The sequence below is a fragment of the Synchiropus splendidus genome, chromosome 9, assembly GCF_027744825.2.
Source record: "Synchiropus splendidus isolate RoL2022-P1 chromosome 9, RoL_Sspl_1.0, whole genome shotgun sequence".
Lineage (NCBI taxonomy): Eukaryota > Metazoa > Chordata > Actinopteri > Syngnathiformes > Callionymidae > Synchiropus > Synchiropus splendidus.
This window is the reverse complement of record NC_071342.1, coordinates 7,908,004-7,926,610: the sequence shown is the minus strand read 5'-3', so window position 1 is coordinate 7,926,610 and position 18,607 is coordinate 7,908,004. Positions and strand designations below refer to the sequence as shown.

At 41.9% G+C, this 18,607-nt stretch overlaps 1 protein-coding gene across 2 annotated transcripts; it reads left to right on the top strand.

The window, feature by feature from the left end:
- The first annotated feature begins 591 nt into the window (after positions 1-591).
- Positions 592-18,547, top strand: pibf1 (progesterone immunomodulatory binding factor 1). 2 transcript variants are annotated; one of them, XM_053875074.1, is made up of 18 exons: positions 592-1,076; positions 1,206-1,306; positions 1,442-1,640; positions 1,712-1,831; positions 2,024-2,157; positions 2,582-2,690; positions 2,768-2,887; positions 2,952-3,013; positions 3,098-3,223; positions 3,313-3,411; positions 10,325-10,490; positions 10,813-10,963; positions 11,087-11,177; positions 12,074-12,176; positions 15,796-15,926; positions 16,896-16,980; positions 18,028-18,204; positions 18,381-18,547. In XM_053875074.1, exons 1-18 carry the CDS (start codon positions 804-806, stop codon positions 18,432-18,434), a joined length of 2,301 nt encoding a protein of 766 aa, XP_053731049.1. In that variant the 5' UTR covers positions 592-803; the 3' UTR covers positions 18,435-18,547. The 2 variants fall into 2 exon arrangements, with proteins under 2 accessions (XP_053731049.1, XP_053731050.1); XM_053875075.1 differs by having other exon boundaries at positions 18,028-18,285; positions 18,381-18,443.
- Positions 18,548-18,607: the final 60 nt, after the last annotated feature.

Below are 18,607 nucleotides of genomic sequence, written 5' to 3'. Positions count from 1 at the left end.
GAATAAGGCAACATCTAGTCCTTTTAATTGTCTGTAGATGATTATTTGATTTGATTAGATGATTATCATTTGTTTTGCGGCATTTTCTTTCAGGGATTGTGGATTGTAGGAAATAAAAAAACAAAACAAAACAAAACATATACATAAAATCAGTGAAATGAATGAATAAAAAAATAAATAAACATCAATTGAGCTTAACAAAAACGAAACGCTAGACGAAATTAATTCCCGATTCTCAGGGTCTTTTAACACCCGACTTAAATCATATTACAACAGGAAAATTCTGCATCTTGAGTAAATCTTTTTTTTAACTTGTCCGTTTTGTTGAATGAATTACTAAAAGACGAACATAAAGGTCACAAGGCTGAAGTGCTCTTAAATATAATTCGGCCAGCATTTTCAAAATCTAGAGTAAATTATGGAAAGGCATACCTTTTAAGCCTCGTTAATTATGTCATCTTCACAAGCAAATGTCTGCCTCTGTCAAATTCACTTGTTACACGTTTTACTTGTGTTTTTTAAATAAAGACAATGACTAACTTGAACACGCTATGTGCACACCAGGCCGCTAAGTGGCGCTGTCGCAAAAAGGCAGCGGTCAACGAGCAAGTGTTGCTCAGAAGCGGTTAGCCGACCGCTTGGAGCGGGACACTCAAAATCCCGTACAACCCATCTGTTCCTGACAGAGTCTGGATTGGGATTCAACACATTTTTAGCTCCGACTCATACAGTTCGCGCCAGGTCGAACGCTGATCACACGGGTCGCCTTTTTCCTGAAGTAGCTAACAGGCTGCCAACAAAACATGAAAGCTAGTGGCGACGGCAAAATGCCTCTCAAGAAGCAGCGCGTCAACGTCTCCAGCTCCTTGGATCTGGAGTCAGAGGATGTCAGCCTGGAGACTACGGGGCCGACCAACGATGACGTTTCTTCTTCGGACGAGCAGCGAGTCTCCCAGAAAGTCACCCGCCAGCTGATCGAGAGGAAGGAGCTGCTGCAGAGCGTCCAGCTGTTGAAGATCGAGCTGTCGCAGAAGAACCTTATTATAGACAACTTGAAGGCGGACTACATGGCCAAGGCGTGTTGAGTTCAACGCAATTATATTCATGTATATTACAATCACAAGTTTAAAGTGCACTGGTAGTGTTCGTAATTCACATCTGCCGTTACTACGTGAGTCTTTATTGCGTTGTTATTTCAACTTCAGGCTGAGGATCTGGAAGACCGACTGAACGATGATCTACATCAGAAGCAAGTGCTTGCTCTGAAACTGGACACTGAGCTGAAACTTGGTCAGGAGGAAAACAGGTGAAGGCAAATTAGATTACAAGATCACTTAACATTGTCAAGTGCTCTTGTAGTCTAGTTAGATTTCTTTCAACATGAGTGTAAATGATAAATTATAATATGCTAAAGTACTTGGCAAACTGTTCTTTCCCCCAGGAAACAACAGTCTCTGCGCAAGCAAGAGATGGAGACAATCCGACTGTGGCAGCAGCAGGCTGAGGAGTCACAGCACAAGTTGCGGGAGATCGCAGGTGATTTGCGTCAGTCCCTCCGGGATCTTGAAATCTCTTCAGAAAGATACCAGGAGCTGCGAGGCATGTCTGAGGATAAGATGTCCATCCAAGAATATGTGGCTGTAAGTTCCGCCACAACGCGTTCACCATGTTATAATCACAACCTTTCCTGACGGAGATGTGGCATGTTCAGGTGCGCTTGTATGAGGCAGTGACTCCCTTGAGGACGCAGGTGGCTGAATTGACTGTGAAGAAAAACGCTTTGACTGAAGAGCTGGAGACACATCGAACCCAAGTAAAGTCTGTGATGGAGGTAGGTTGGTTGTCTGGTCACACCAACTGCCATAACAATGCTGCTATTCTATTGGCTTCTATCCACTGTGACCCTTCCAATGGAAAAAAATGAAGTAAATTAAGAAGACACTGCACTACAGTAGTCTTTTAATCCTCATTGAAGAGTTCATAGAAGCACACCAGACTCAAGGGAATGTTCCTTTCCATGTAGAGCTACGAAGAGGAGCGGCGTCTACGCACAGAGCTGGAGTTGAGGTGTCGGAGGCTGACCCTGGAGCTGGCCGACACCAAACAGCTCATTCAAGATGGGGACTATCGCAGAGAGAACTATCCCCAAATCAAACGGTTTGTACTTGTGCATAACCACTTCATTGTTCTCAAGGCTTACACGCCATAATATTGTGATCCAATGATCTTTATTGTGAGGCTGCTTTTGCTGCCAAAGGTTTTCAGGTGTTGCTGTAAACCAGAAGCTAGTGGACATGGCAAATGTTCATTAATACTTTCTACCACCATATGTCTATTATATTTTACAATGATTGAGCTGCACATGCATTTGTTAGCTGTTGGTGTCCATATTGTTGCACTTTTTTCTCTTGTTTTTTTTGTTTTGACCGCTGGATGGATACTTACCACTGAAAGGAAGAGGAATTCTGATACAAGCTGTTGAAATGTGGATGTTTATTGTCTGATACTGCAAGGTACACGGAAGAAAATGCACATAAGAGAACTTTAAAAGAACCTTCTCCCTGTCTGCCCATCTGTCCAGTGAGCGAGACAACTTTGAAGCCGACCTGAAAGAGTTGAAGAGAAGAGTTGAGGCGCTAAATTTAAACCACACTGCAGTGACACAGGAAAGAGACAACTTCAGTAAAGAGGTGATTCATATCCATTCATACAGAATTATCATTCCAGAAACGTGAACTATTACTGATGTTCTCTCTGTGGCCGGCAGGTGGCGACCTTGTCTCAGTCAGTGACGCTCCTGCAGAAGGATAAAGACTACTTGCACCGGCAGAACATGGAGCTGAGTGTTCGCTGCGCTCACGAAGAAGACAGACTAGAAAGGCTGCAGGTTCAAACCCTTCATTTATTCCAATAAACAATTGGCTGATCTCACTGTTGCCTTTTTGGTCCAGGTGCAACTAGAGGACACCAAGAAGGCCAGAGAGGACGCATATGAGAAATACATAGTGTCCAGGTGCTCCTTCACTTTCAGCACCATGTGAAAAGTGCTATTTGAATGAGTTGTGTTTCCTCCTCCTAATGTTTGTTTGGAACACAGAGACCACTACAAGTCAGAGTACGAGTCCAAACTCAGGGAGGAACTGGAGACCATTCGACTGAAAACCAGTCAGGAGATAGACAACCTGCAGAGAAATTGCAGAGAGATGTACGAACGGGAGAACAGGTAGCTCACAATGCATTGCTGCCGTTTTGAATATCGTCTAGTTTGAATTAATACACGTCAACTGCATTCCTGCAAACTTGTGTGTGCAGGAACCTGCGGGAGGCCAGAGACAATGCAGTAATGGAGAAGGACCGAGCTGTTGTTACTGAGCGAGACACTCAGTCCAGATATGATCAACTGCTGGAACAGTGAGTTTTATTTTTTGTTACAGTACAAACCTGCTTCAATTTAAGCTCAGTCTTACTGTCAAACACTGTCAAGATGAGAAATGCATCGCCCGTTAAGTAGTGAGGGTTTGGCCTACACACTAAAGGAATGCTGCCCCCATCGCTTGCGATTTCCAAAACAATTGGAAACCACTGTAATTATTTGATTGCCGTATATTAATTCTGTCTTTTCTGCTCTATGTCAAACTGTAGTACTAATCACAAAGTATTGAGTTAGTCATTTAACAACACAAAGCAGTTTACAGCAGGTTTGTAAAGCAACATTCTAAATCACTGCAGCCCCTGATAAGTGTGGATAGTAGGGCAGTTGTTCAAGGCTCCGCTGGGTGGTGTTAATATTTTACTGAAGCAGCCTGTCAACACTAAAGCGGTGATGTTTTGATGAGAAATCAATAATGTAGCCGTAAAATTCTGATCGTTTTGTCCCCTGTGATCTGTGTTGACGGCAGCATGCATTTCAGGTCTGGTTATGTGCTTTCCTACCCTGCTATTAAGTTCTTACTATCACCTATGTAGGACAAATTCTCTCTCAAGCAGTTAAGCACTGACAGTGCAATGACTTAACATGACAGTTTTCGTCCAACTTTGAGTTTTAATATCCGGCAGGTTGAAGAAAGTTTGCCTGAAGGGAACTGTTAAAATGTCTAGGAAATCTGGCCAGTTGGTTAAGATTTTTTTGTCACGGTTTACTGCGTTCATGTAAAGACTGCTGACATTGTGAAACAGAACAATAAAACAAATTCCTTATTTTATTTTATTTTTTAGCTACAAACAAAGGTGCTTTGATCCTAAATTCTTCAGATTTCTGTGAGCCCGTTTTGACTCTGATTTGTAGTCTGTCAACAGTCTATCATTAGTGCATGCTGCTGGTCCGGTTGGACTTTTTTTTGGCTCTGGTTTATTGTCTCTTACTGTTGCACTGAGGTGCTACTGAAACGACCGGGGTCAAAGGATCACATGTAGGTCAGATCACGAAGTGGAGAAAAAGCCCAGCTTACTGTCACGAGCTGACTTCATGCTTCTACTTCTAGAATACCCTCCAGGTTGAAAGCCCAGCAAGTGAGAGAAAGCGTTTTGCATTACTGAACACATGATTGGTTTCTTTGCAAAAAATAAATAATACAATATCAAGGGTAGTAGAGAAAAGCAAAACGGGATTGATGATTTACATAATCATGTAATGGGAGTTTTTGTCAAAAAGAATTAGTCATAATTTAAAATTAAAAAAAGTTTCACTTTGGTTGTATTCATTTATTTTAATCTACTAAAAAATCTACTGTTAAAACATATTATTGTTTTGACAAAAAAACATGCTGTTGTTTAACTCGCAAAGAAATATTCTATAAATATTATATATATTTATATATAATTAATAACTACTACAATCCGTTTCCAAAACATTGTTTGTAATCACAAGAAAAAGAATTAAAAGCACATTAATACCTTCATAAATATTGTTTGTTTTTACCATTGTAATATAAAACGAAGCAGTTTATGAAGTAAGTTGCGCTCTCTGCTTGGGCGAGAGGCAGGGGACACCCTGGACAGATCACCCACCGGTCACAGGGTAAATAGAAGTAGTTACAGAAAGTGTCCCACACTCACACCTACATAGTCACCAGTTCATCCCTGTAGGTTGTTGGACTGTGGGTGGAAACCCGAGAGAAAACACTTACGGGGAGAACAAACAAACTCCACCCAAAAAGGAAGCTGTTTCACTCCAATGATTCTGGAGTCCAACTCATAACTTTTTTCTTGAGACTGCAGAAAAACCTAAACCATGATTAAAATATTTCAAAATCAAAACAGCAGCTCAAGCAGACGCATAAATGAAGTGCGTGCATACTGTTCAGTCATAAATGAGTCGTCAGTCAGACACAAGGTAGCTGGGAGTGCACTTCACCCTTCCTCAGAAAGGGCTTGTTCCTCTTCTGGGCAAATGAATTTTGCCTGAAGTGTGACTCAATCAAGCGTGTGACTAAATACACAAGCGTTTAAGTGTGTTTCTCTGCTTGTGTGTCTTGTACTTCTAACAACAACAACAACAGAAGAAAAGAAGTCATTCTTAACAGCTTGTCGCAGTCAAGTCTAGCATCTTTTCACATCTTCAGGGGAACAATACTGTGATTAAATATGACTTGCGTTGATGGAAGCTGGAAGATTGCCACTTGTGCATAAGGTTATAGCAAGATTTTGCAATCTGATTGTAGTTCTTGACACAGGCACAGTTTATTACACTTGGCAATGAGTGAGTGTATGAATAAATGAGTAGGACGCTGATGTTTTCATGTGACCTTATTTGAACTGCATAGTAAGCTGTCAGTCTAAAATATGAGAGTACATTTCACAGGGACATGATTTAAGTTCTAATTCTGGAGGCAGCTTTCTGACATTGTGATTACAAAGATATAAATTGCCCAACAAGATGGCCTGCTCGTCCCCTGATACAGACAGCGGTTGGGAGCGACGACTCCTCATTCTGTGGTATACGCTCGGCTTAGAAAGTAATTTCTGATGTGTGAAAATCATGTTTTTTATCAAACGGATGGAGCAGTGGCTGTAACAGCTGAGCACCAGGTCGGTGACCGGTTGAGGTGGGCTGTTTTGCACAGCGTAGATTTTGGACTTGAAGCTCTCTCTTCTGCGCTGACATTAACAACTATTTTTATTCTTTGAATATTGTCAACAGCAGCAAAAAGGTGGTTGATTTTTCTGCACGAGTTCCTGTGCATTCAACCTTTGTTTTTAGGTCCCTGGTTTGCACAGTATATGCAGCATTTGCACATGTGCTTTAGCTATTGTGGTGGTTGGCACCCTAGTGAGGTATGTCAACGTACTACCTAATTATAGTTGTTTGACTTAATCACCTATAAATCTATTCACTGGCATGGATCTTGAATAAGGTTTGAAAGATCTAAGGAGCAAATGGAGCCAAAAAGCAATCCTCTTCAACTGTTTTTGTTTTTTCCTGGATTGCTCATATGATATTGGCTACTTTGCCTCTAGGCTTTAATTCTCACAGTTGGTTTAAAAAGTTATCTGACTGAGGCATGTCATACTAGATAGCGTTGCTTGCCCTGTTTTATGATCATGATTAATGTTAATGTATTATCTACTGCAATGATTCTTAACCATAGGGCCGGGAGCCCATGGTTGGGCCGCGAGCGCCTCCGAGAGGGCAGCTAAAAGTTTTTTTTGTTTTATACATTTGGGCCGTGAGGGCCGCGAGACACTCTCAGTTTTAATACATTAGCTATGTGTGGTGGCAGTAGTGTGTCATTACATTGACTTGACAGCTGCAAATCTGTGATAGTTACTAACTATATACTATACTAAGTTCTTGAAAAAAAAAAATATTAAGAAAGTGATAACTTTTTACCTTTTTAAAAGGTGTTCATGACAGCACCTGTTGAAGCAGTTTTGAAATGGCGATGCATTTATTTGTACTTCACTTATATCTGCTTATATCTGAGTTTAAATAAAAAATATTACTTTTATTTTATCATATTTAGTCATGGTTTTATTTTATTATTTATTGATTTTTTTTGTCATTTATTTTATTAACAATTGTATTTGTTTTTTTCAAATTTTCTCAACAGTTTGCATCTGGGGTAACTTTTCCTTTTTTTCTTTAGTAAATTTGCTGAACATGACTTGCACCTGGTTCTGTTGCTGGTTGTACTTTGCGATGATTGCATGGTTTCATGACCCCTGATCTACTGCATCTCAAAGAGAGATAAAGCAACGCAACATGATATATGAGTGTGAAGTCATGGGTTACACAGTGTCATAGTGTCTTTTTAATTGTTTATGTTTCCTGTTTAAGTGTATTCCAGTTTCATTCATATCAGACAGGGGATTCTGCGAAATATTGATGTTGTTTATTTCTAGTATAAGCGATCAGACACACACACACACACACACAGATGCTCCAATGTAGACCAGTTGCAGCAGCACTGTCCATATCAAGGGTTACTACTGCATGCCAATCATACTTCTAGATCCAAACTACCAGCTGTTGGACTTTCCACACACAAACACACACATCCATACGGACATTCACACACATACGCCACTCTCCCTTCTTCTCTTTCCCCCATTGCGATCACATTCCCTCTCCACTACGCACCGCAAGCCAGCAACGACAGATGCTAGCCACAAGCCTTTAACCCCTAACCCCACGCATGCCACTATTTTTGGGGCAAAGAATGAGGCGGACGCGCTTGAAATGGCGTCAGATGGTTGTAGCACAGGCGACGAGTAAAACTACATGGGCGGCGTTTCTAAATTCTGCTTGTCGTGTAAAGCGTTTACATCAAAGTGACTTTACGGAAACAGGTTTTACTTTGTCACATCTTTAAGTGACCCGAATGATTTGCCCAGAGGGCTCGCTAAAATCAGGTGCCTCTCCTCCCCCACACATGGCGAATGTCCCCCACAGCATTTGGAATTTGAAAAATGGTCATCCTCATTCTCTCAGTAATTGATCCTTTGAAAGAATGTGTAAACAAACTGTTTTTTTCATAATGATATTTGACATCCGTGATTCTTAGCTGAGGCATCTGAGAATAAGAAAATGGCCGCTCAACGTGGCGCACATGTGCATGTCGGTCATTTTGCGGATGATGAAATCCTACCAGGTCAGCTGTAATCAGAGTTATTAATATTTTCCAACTGACCATGTGTCAGAGAAGGATGTTCGAGGAAGAGGTTGGGATTCCAAAAGTGTTCAGGCTTCGTGTTTGAGATGCAACTGAAGCGCATTTAACTTATCTGATTTAGTCGTCGTTATTATTATTATCATCATGTTTAGCCCTTCAGGCCAGAGGGGCAGCAGTGTCAAAGAATCTTAGGCATCCCTTTCCCCGGCCACTTAAGCCACAGTGGAGATGCTATCTCTCCATTTGGTCCAGAGTGTGACCTGTTGACTACCAGCTGGGCCGTCAAAGCAAGCTCCATGTTTTCATGTGAGATAAAGGGACTCACGTAACAGAACCCGATCATGTGATCAGGCAAGTTTCTTTATCTTGTTTTCATCATGAGCGGTAAAGCAAAACAGTAGACAACTAGAAAAGCACACATCGAATATAATTTAAATTGTCCATTGGATTCATACCATGATGTTAGAGTCTAAACAGTGTTTCTCAGTGGCTGTTTGCTCTGTATTATATATATCTGTATCTAGTGTCTCAAAGTGATGTCGAATTGAATTGAACAACACAGTATAGAGTCATAAACATTCATTTATTTCAGTTATCACATTGTATGCTGTGCGCACCACTGAAGTCAAATCACTCAAGCCATACCAGCCCTGAGTTTTATTGAGTCTCATTTGTTCTTGTTCAGTCTGAGACCCCTGATATATCACATCTGCCAGCTTGTGATTGCTTGAGGGAAAAGAAACACAATATGTATAAAAATCTGAGGGAACATTGAATATTTACTGCTGAGAATCAAGACATCAGAGATACCTCTTCCCAGTCCAACATGAAGGTTGAAAATAAATCCCCATCCCACTCAACTTCAAAACTTCTCGACACGCTTCTCTTGTCAAAATGATGCTTGTCTCCTTGTAACGTGTCCATCTTAGATGCATGCAGTAAAAGAAGCTTGCTCGGCCGCATTTAAATACCTGTGGTTTCACCTTCTGGCCGTGCTCAAGGGTCACTATGACTGATCAGCAAAGTCTCATACTCATGTGATGATCTGTGTGTTCTGACAGCTCTCTTTGAAGAACAGCATAAACTTCTGTAGGAACCTAAATAGTATCTGTTGGGCCAACATTTCATTCTCACAAGTCAGTCACCACAGCAAGTTCGTTTCCTCCACCAGAGCTTATCTTGCTTGTCCTCTCTCAAGTCACACCTGTCCTGTTCATATCCGCCTGTAGCACATGCATGAACCTTAATCTTTATCTTCATCTCCTTCTTTTGCCTGGTACTTCCGCTTCCAACATTCTTCGTCTGCCATCCTCTCTGCCTATCCGCCTGCCTTTGCCACTGGTCAAATACTCCCTCATGACAGCTGCTGATACCTACAACAGTGTTCTCCCACTGTACTGTGTTTCAGCTTCAGCGTATTCAGTGTGTCGCAGGTGTATATAGGGCTGCCTACTCACACAGATGAAGGTGGTCGCAGGCCCCCACAGTGGTTCAAAACACTCAATAATGACATCAGTAGTCACGGCGACTCAGTAGCTACAGAGACCAGCAGGCCAAGCAGTACCAAGCTCTTAAATATTCTGTATCAGCATATGTATTGATTGTCAAGGCTAAACCTGAAATGACAAAAGTGAAATCTGTGCCAATGATGTCATGTTTGATGAGGGAACATGTTCTGATTTTCTTTTTTAAATCACAATTTAAAATGGTTGTTATGGTAGTAAACTTTTACTCGGTCAGCAAAAAAGTGGCATTTCACAATTCTTTGCTCAGTTTGGGCATGAAAGCTGATTAATAGCGTCACTTTTTGGTGCAATTGCGTGCAAACCAGACAATGGCATGATCTATCCTTGACTGGACATGTCATTGTTTCATCAGAGAAAAGAGACGCTCTTCCGCCTCTTTCTTTTCCAATTACCCAACAGTTCAGTGGAACACCTTCATGTGGCTGCCAACTACAATCACAGCAGATCAAACAGACCCAGGATCGCTGCGAGCCATGGTGAGAAGGGAGGAACCTCACCAAATGATCGCCTGTTACTTCTCATTTGACACACGAAAACATCCAATTCTTCAAGTTATGTAAATTATGGCTCCCGCACTCCGTTTCAAACAAAAGAGAAGCGAGAGAGTATAATTGTCAGGATGCCCTGAGCTGTGTTTGCCCTCCGTGTGACATTCAGGAATCATGACCTCACTCTTCTATATTGCAGATTTCGGCAGCTCCAGCTCGGGACTGATGGCAGGGTCGCCGAATTGACCAACCAGGCCAAGTTGCATTCATTCGAAGCTGAGCGTGCTCAGATGGTGAAGGAGGAGATGAGCAAAGCTCTGGCCCAGTGCCAGGTGGAGTGTGAGAAACAGCAGAAAAAATTGGAGGTGATATTTAACCTTTTCCTGAGGCATTCATCAATCCCCCGAAACTTTAAGAGCCCCTCCCATGTGATGTGTACGTTAGACTTCAGGGGACAAATTGGTGCTTTAATGGAGGACTTTTCAAAGACTAACTAAATCTTCTTCAAGTCCTTGGAGTTGTTTTGCATGAGACATTTGCTTTAAAAGCTGAGATTATTATTATTAAAGTGACATTTTTGGTCACTTTGAGTCCTTAGGCAAATTGATCGCAATATGTCCTTGAAGAATGCAATTTTACTGAACGTCTCAGATATTGAAACAACTGTGTCTTCTCATGTCTTCTCAGCTCCTGACCCAAGAGTTTTACAGTCTGCAGACGTCATCAGAGAAGCGGCTGGCGGAGCTGCACGCTCAAAATGCCGAGCAGGCATCTCGGCTAGAAACGTATGAAAAATTAGAACAGGAGCTGGACCAAGTGACCATCCAGGCTGCTGAAAGTAAGGAGATGTGAACAGTTGTCAGTCCAACAGTTGTGTCAGATGCACACTGTTGGACTGAAATGTTTTCATGTGCTTTTTTTCTCTCATGGTCTAGTGAAAAAACGTATTTTGTGTTGCCAGTTGAGAATGAAGACGAGGCAGAGAGGGTTTTGTTCTCATACGGTTATGGTGCAAATGTTCCCACGACAGCTAAACGACGACTGAAACAGAGGTAATGTACACAGCAACAGTACAAGTACTTCAACCAGTGATGACAGTTTCTGCAATGCAACTAGCAAAGTTTTGTTGTATTAATCCACTTATTCCAGTGTAAACTCAGGGCGTGCTCATCTTGAGAAATGTGCTTGGGCTGCCGCCTGTAGATGATGTCACACCCCCTGTTTTTTATTTTTAATATATTAAATACCAATCAGCTTTGGTGTAGCTCAAACATTTTAACAGAATGACAAATGATGTGACTTCAGACTCAGTATTGACTTGGTACTGACATCTTGCATCACACAATATATTATAAGTCTCTATTGAGAAAAAAAAATGTTGTCAATAAAATGGCTTTTATGGTGTCATGCCATAGAAAGCGTTCTCTGCGCTTGATAAATAATAATAATCTGATCAGTTTAGTGAGTCAGGTCACGCTCCTCCTGGAGTTGGAGCTGAATCAAACTGTTTAAGGTTCATGTTTTTGTTGATATTAAAGTTTCATGCATCTCAAAAACATAAATTTGAATCATTAAAGGATGTCCCATTACTCATTCCTCAGCCAGCTATTTGCGTGGACAATAGCATTATTACCACCATTTTTAAAGTCACCTGTCTGAGGACCTTGCTCACCCCACCTTTGACTGACATGACCACTGCTCACTTGTCCATGAGAAACAAAACTCCAAAGCCTCCCAGGCTGCCAGTGCACCCCTGGTAATGTGTGGGGGTTCACTGCCTTGCTCAGAAGTTTGACTGTTGTCTTTGGTTGGACAGTCTCAGCTCGATGAACTTGTGAAACATTTGTCAAAACATGCACATGGATGTGAGATGGTTTGGTGCAATCTTTTCCTTGCTTGTGTTGCTGTGGAATCCCCTCACCTGCGTTTGCGTGTGTGTATTTGGCAGTGTTCACCTGGCCCGCAGGGTGCTGCAGCTCGAGCGACTCAACACGTCACTAAGGAGGGAACTGGATACACACAAGTCACAATCAGGACGGGTCTCTGAGGAGGTAAACACAAACAAAACCTCCAGGTCTGCGTGTCCCCACCGCAGGACCATCATTATGAAAACATGAAAAGTTTCTGAGTGTGAGCACGGCAAGTCGGTGCCGGTAACACACGCTTGTTTTCCCACCAAAACTTCTGAAGCCTTGCAGCTACTTGGATTATGGTAATTCCCAAGTGTAATAAAAGCTATAATTATTTATTACAACCTGCTTTTACATCTATGTGATGATATAACAGGAGCTGGAGCCAAATCTCAGAGCTAGGACATCCAATTCCTGCCTAGACAGCCCTTGCCAGAATATTCAGAGATGATAATGTCTTAGTTGACAATCTTAATTTGAGCTTCATTTTGTACCCCGTATTTCTGTTAAAGGGGTGCCGAAACCCCGCCCATCTACTTGGGGCTAGAGGCAAGAAAAGGTTGTGAACATTTTGTGCTGATGCAGCTACAAAGGTATTTATAACTTTTGAATTGCTGTTGTTAGTTAATGGATGTAAGAACCTTGAGTGAGAAGACTCCTCTGTCACCACATCTGATATGTTCTGTCGGAACCATGTCAAGAAGAAGGGAACGTCAAGAATTTATTTGGTGGAACTTCACCCTCCATTTGCCCTGAAGAGAAACCAAAATCACAAAAAACATCAATTAACTCGACACAACTTTTCTTGTCCTTGATTTTTCGGTCAAGAATATTAATTGACCTGTCGGATCTTCAGGTTTGCCTCCATAGCTCTTTAGGAGGAGTTGACAGGTTGTTTGATCAGAGCAGACAATAAACACAACAGACCTCACATGAGAAGTGTGAGCAGTTCGACTCATGTCTGTCACTGCTGTTGACTCAGTCCGGCATTCAGCCGAGAAGCGTGACGGCCATGCTGCGTATTCTCACCGCAACACCCGTCATTCTCTGGCTCAGCACGAGGACCAATGCACGGCAGCCGTGCTGGAATTCTGGGTGTGTGGGTCACGTGTTTACTACTCATGCTTGATTTTGCGAAAGAGTGACAACACTCACTTTTTTATTTTCAAACTCAACAGTCGCGGCGAGGGGAGCGATTGCACAATACAGCAAAGAGAGGCGGGGCAGACAAAAAAAACAGCCATTCATCTGTTCGCTAAGACTGAGTGGCATTGGTCCGAAATACCTCATGATTCACTGAGTATGAAAGAAAAGAGTGAAAAATTATGTACCAACTCCTGTATGGGTGTTAACCACTTAACCACCCACACAGGCCTGACAAACTATTGTCTCCAGGTCTCCCACCCTGTTTTACTCACCACTGTACTGGACTGTCAATGAGTAACCTCCAATGTTTCCTGTTCACGCACTCACAATTACTCTGTCTCATTTGCAAAATTAGTCAAAACAAAGTGCAGTTGCTGTTCGAAGGGACCTTATGTCATGATCAGTTCCCACTCAATATTCATTGGATAGAATTGAAGAATTTAGCATTGTCCAAGGCATATTTAAACTGATAAACAACTTTATAAACAAACAAACAAATGCTGTTTCAGTATTTTCCCCTTGGAATTTATGTCCATGCATCTCAGTTTCATGTAATGCTTCTCTAATCTCAACCGGCTTTGAATATAAAAGGATTTATTTGTGTTTATGAGCACTTAAGCCTCTTTGATGGAGACGCAGATAAGTTTGATTCCACCTTATCGCAACCCGACTGGTATGTTCAATAGAAATGGAGAAGAGGCTTCACAGGGCCGTAAAACATTTTTTATTGTTTCCAAATGCGCCTGAAACATGGATTTGACCTTATTTGTCCGTCAATGCTCACAGGCTTCGCCATAAGCTCCATGCTGACACGAGCGAATGGCAGATTTATTTCTAACACAGAATGGATTTCTAAGTATTCAAATATATTCAAATACGTGAACATGTTTTACATTCTACCCCTTCCTCCGGGATCCTCAGACATCTGCAGGGTTGTGTTATTGTGGAAGCTGTTGATGTTGCTGAGGTAACGGTGTCATCCCTCAAATATTCAGAAAACATTATTCCTCGTGTTAACATTTCACTAGGTGCAGGTAATGTCGGTCTTCAACAATGCCACTGTGTTTTTTTGTTTTTTTTTTTTGACCTGGAGAGTTCATTATGAGCAATGGCGTGGTTCCCTGGAGAGAACCATGGCCTGAATGTGCTTGGAATAAGACGTTCAGGAGTTGTCGATGTGCATTGAGTCTTCCAACTCAGAAGAACCTCAAGGCTAGTCATGAGGGGGTATTAAAAAGTTTTACCCTCGCGCATTTTTCCAGCCAGATCATACAATGCATCACACCTGATGTCCATCAGTGTCTTAGATTCCATGTGGATTATACTGGTGGCTATTAAGTCAGAGAAGAAGAGACATACCCCAACAATGGTTCAGTCGACCACAGCGGACAGACCTTGCCCTCCATTGACTTTAACCTCTATCCCAAAGTGTGTGGAGATGGAAGGGGACTATGTTGTAAAACAAAGTACAGTGGTACCTCGGTTCTCAACCACAATCCGTTCCAGACGGCTGTTCGAGAAGCGAATTGTTCGAAATCTGAATTGATTTTCCCATTACAATGGATGGAAAAAGAAATAATGCGTTCCAAGCCTTAAAATAGGCTTTTGTAGGAGTGAATGTAGAGTGTCTGCTGCAGGTGCGCTGTTCCTCTATGTGTGTGGCCGCTGCATGTGGGAGGGGTTGCAGAGTGAGTGACGTCTCTCCAGAAGTGAAGAGGTGCCCGGTGCGTGTCCAGCTCTGAATGTGCGCTTCTGTGCAGTTTGGCTGTGACAAAGTCATAAACCAAGTCACGCTCTGTCCCAGACTCGCCTCATCCCTGTCCCAGCTCCAGCCCACAACAGGACGTCAAACCCTGGAGTGAGCGCTCCAGCCTCGGAGGTGTGGAGAGCGAGCACCTCCCCTGTGACACTCTACCACGGTCCAGTGTGGAGACAGGAAAGGTTTTACACCTCAATATGAAGAAAAAACAGTCAGTAAATGTAGCTAACGGGACACGTCTGCAGACAGAGGCTGCGTTATACACAATAACAAAATGTGTCGTGGGTCAGCTGTCCGGGACGTTCGAAAACTGAGGTACCACTGTAGTTTCTGTGCCAGGCTTGAAATTTCAATAGCCACCCATACTTGCTTCTTTACTAGATATCTGCCATGTTATCAGACCAGCAGTCTCTCGCAGGAGGTCCAGTTGTCACCTTTGAAGAAGACCTCATGATGCAGGGCCATGACATCTGCAATGAATTGCCTTAAGCATAAAGAAGCTAATCTTTATTTCAAAAGACAACCTGTTTCGTGATCGCTGTTGGTTGTAGGCAGATGGAGACCACAAAACTTCATTACACACTGAACCTTTCTAACCCCCCAAAAATGACTACAGACTACGAAGATATGCAATAGAGGGTAAAAGTCCTCAAGAGTCTGGGTTGTGACACTGAATAAGACGGCCCTTATTGCTGGTGTGTAATATGTGTTGCTGTTTTTGTTGGGGTAGAGTTGAATGGTTGGATGTGCACAGGTGTGTTAAACACTGTCTCTTAATTTTGTGTCTCCAGTGTGTCATGATGTCTGCGTACTCATTGTCTCTGAGGTTGTAATGTAATATGTTTCTCTCCAAAGCTGCTGGCAGCCAACCAACTTCTGGAGCAGACGCAACAGCCGTACAGCTACCTGATCGAGAACATCAGACGCAAAGAAGAGGACATCAGAACCCTGAAGGAGAGAGTAGCGTCCCTGGAAGATGATGTCAGGTGAAGGATAACACCAGCTTTATTCACTTACTTGAGCTTTTTTGGTGGGTTCCTCCTGTCTTTCAAGCTTGATCCATTTTGTTGCGTGTGATGAAGTCATCAGGGCAGTCAGCCATTGCTCTCCACCCATGGGCATGGCTCTATCTCGGTCTTTCTATTTCACCGCCAATATTCGACGTGTGCACTTTCAGAAACATTTCTGGGGATGAATTTCCTGCCTCTGACCTTCAAATTCGCCTCTTCTTTTAACCTGCGAAATATGCTCGCTGACAGTCGGCAGGTTTTCTCTTGCTCCCCTCAACCACCCAGGGGCCACAGAAGATCTCTGAAAAATGCCCTGGAGGTTTTTTTTTTCCCCACTACTCTCCATGATGAGTTGCTGAAGTTGTCTGGTTGATGCAGCAGTGAAAAAAATCCATGTTCTTACATTACCATCTTACAGTAATTAAATCAAATTTGCTGTGAAAGATGACATTTAGACTCCTGTCAGGACATTTTTAGCTGAAAGCTAATCCATTTATATCGTCAAACTGTCAGGTTATGTAAGACGGCATTTGATTTGTTTACTTAAACCATTAAACACCATCAAAACTTCAAACTAGCACATATTTTCTGCTCTCACTAGTCTCTGCTGTTAGTGAAATATTAATGTTTTTATCTACTACATATCAACTTGTTTACTTAGCAATGCCATCTATAATTTAGCAAAGTCCTCTTTAGATCATTAAACACAGTAGAATGAAGTAGTTTTATCTGTAAAAGGTCATGCAACGTTATATTTCTATGGAGGACGCTAAGTGGAAGAACTGGTATACTTGTTTGATTTTGCTTTTTGGTTTATTTATTCTCCCTTTATTTCCAATGTCCTTGACCCAGACACATCTTATCGCTTCCTTCCTTTAATATGTATTTTAAAAACATGCTCAGTCGTTCTTTGTGATGGTCACGCTTCTGTGTGTTTAACGCTAGTTCTCTGAGGAAGGAGCGCAACACACTGCTGCAGGTGAAGAACAACATGGCCGCTGATCTGGAGCGACTGCTCAGCCATGAAGAGGTAACGACTGGCTTGTGTAAAAAAAAATAAATAAAATCATTCTTTTATCTCTTATTATGCAGTGTTTGAGAGTCACTTCTTTTTCTAGTGTTGTAAATCATATTGACGTTAATTGATTCTCACAAGATGCTGCCAAAAACTGAGTCAAAATATGAGCCAGTTCTCCTTAGCCAGTGGTTTGCTTTGCCCACTCACGGACAGCTGTTCTTTAACTTGGCTGTTTGGGATGCCACTGGTGAGCGGATGTGTGTGTGTGATAAATAGAACTGTTAAATTGCCCAAAGTCTGCCTCGCTGCCACCCCTAGGACCCTGGCTTGTTGAGCCTATTGATCCAGGGTTCATCGTCGGGACTCGGACTAAGAGAGAGGAGGCACTTCCTGACAGACTTGAACTCAGTTCAGGTCGGTCTGTAAATGTTCTGCTTGAAAAAGGGGAGGGCAAAAAAAATCTGTGTTAATTTTTTTTTTTACCTCCTTTAAATTTATTTTCTTTTTTAAATGTATTATATACGTTGACAGAAAGGGAAGACAAATTTCTCATTAAAAAAATACAAGTAAATGATTTTATAAATGTGAAAGTGTGAGTGAAATGTATCATAATATCACAACAAATTCAAATTATCTATTATAAAATTTGACATGGTCAAAAATGAAATGGAAAAAAAAAAAAGAAAAAGGTCGTCTTATGGCTAAAATGTAAATGTAAGCACAAGACATGAGGTCACATAAATATGAGGCAGAAACTGATGAAAAAATATGAGGGAAAAAAATCTGCCAATAGTGACGCTAAAATTTGAGAGACGTGACATCCCTTAAAACAAGTGCAGGATTTGGATCAGCTGGATGAAGGAGATATTTTGAGAGTATTTTGATATAATGAATACATTCATAAAAGTATACAGACATTTCCATTGAATCATTTTAAAGTAAAGCGTGCCGTGGTCTTTGATCAGGTTGCTAATTTAAATCCACATTGAATGTGATGTTGAAGTGATTTCACTGCTGACCATTAACTATATTCCTGAGTGTACTTTTGCGTTTTTGCAGGAGTTGGCGGTGATGAAACAGGTCCTGATCAAAATGAACTCCAAAGACGGAGACGCTCGAAACCCCCTGCAGACCGGCAAAACTGGTATCAGGAGCTTGTCTGCAGGCAAGCAGCAGGCCAATAGAAGCAGCAGGACCCACGAAGAGTCACCCAACAAGCCCAAACCTACAGTGTTTGTAAGTGACAGAGTGGGTAACACCCATGCATGAGTCACGCACTTCAACCTGCCTGGACTGAAGTCCAGACAAAAGAAAAAAGTGAATGTCATTTACAGTCTTTCCACCTTTTTCACGTAGTCATCATGGTTTTTAAGCTGAACACTTGTCCTAACGTCTCCTTCTTTATGTTCCAGACTAACACCAAAGCTCCTGACTGGTACCAGTGGCAGAAGCCAAAACCCAAGTGATGATTCATGAGCCAAGGAGCTGCTGGATTATCCTTCAGTTTTGGTTTACTGTGTTTCTTGTTTAGCGGCTGAATTGTTTTAAAATAAAAGCTGAAGCTCAAGATTTGTTTCTATTCCTAGTTTCCAAGTTGAATTTCCCAGAGTGCTGGTCCAAAAACCTGTAGATTACCTTC

Excerpts from the sequence above, each read along its gene's own strand:
- pibf1 (XM_053875074.1), top strand. The coding sequence starts at position 804 with ATGAAAGCTAGTGGCGACGGCAAAATGCCTCTCAAGAAGCAGCGCGTC. Across the intron at positions 1,641-1,711 it reads CCATCCAAGAATATGTGGCT|GTGCGCTTGTATGAGGCAGT; the intron begins GTAAGTTCCGCC and ends TGGCATGTTCAG. Across the intron at positions 3,224-3,312 it reads ATGTACGAACGGGAGAACAG|GAACCTGCGGGAGGCCAGAG; the intron begins GTAGCTCACAAT and ends TTGTGTGTGCAG.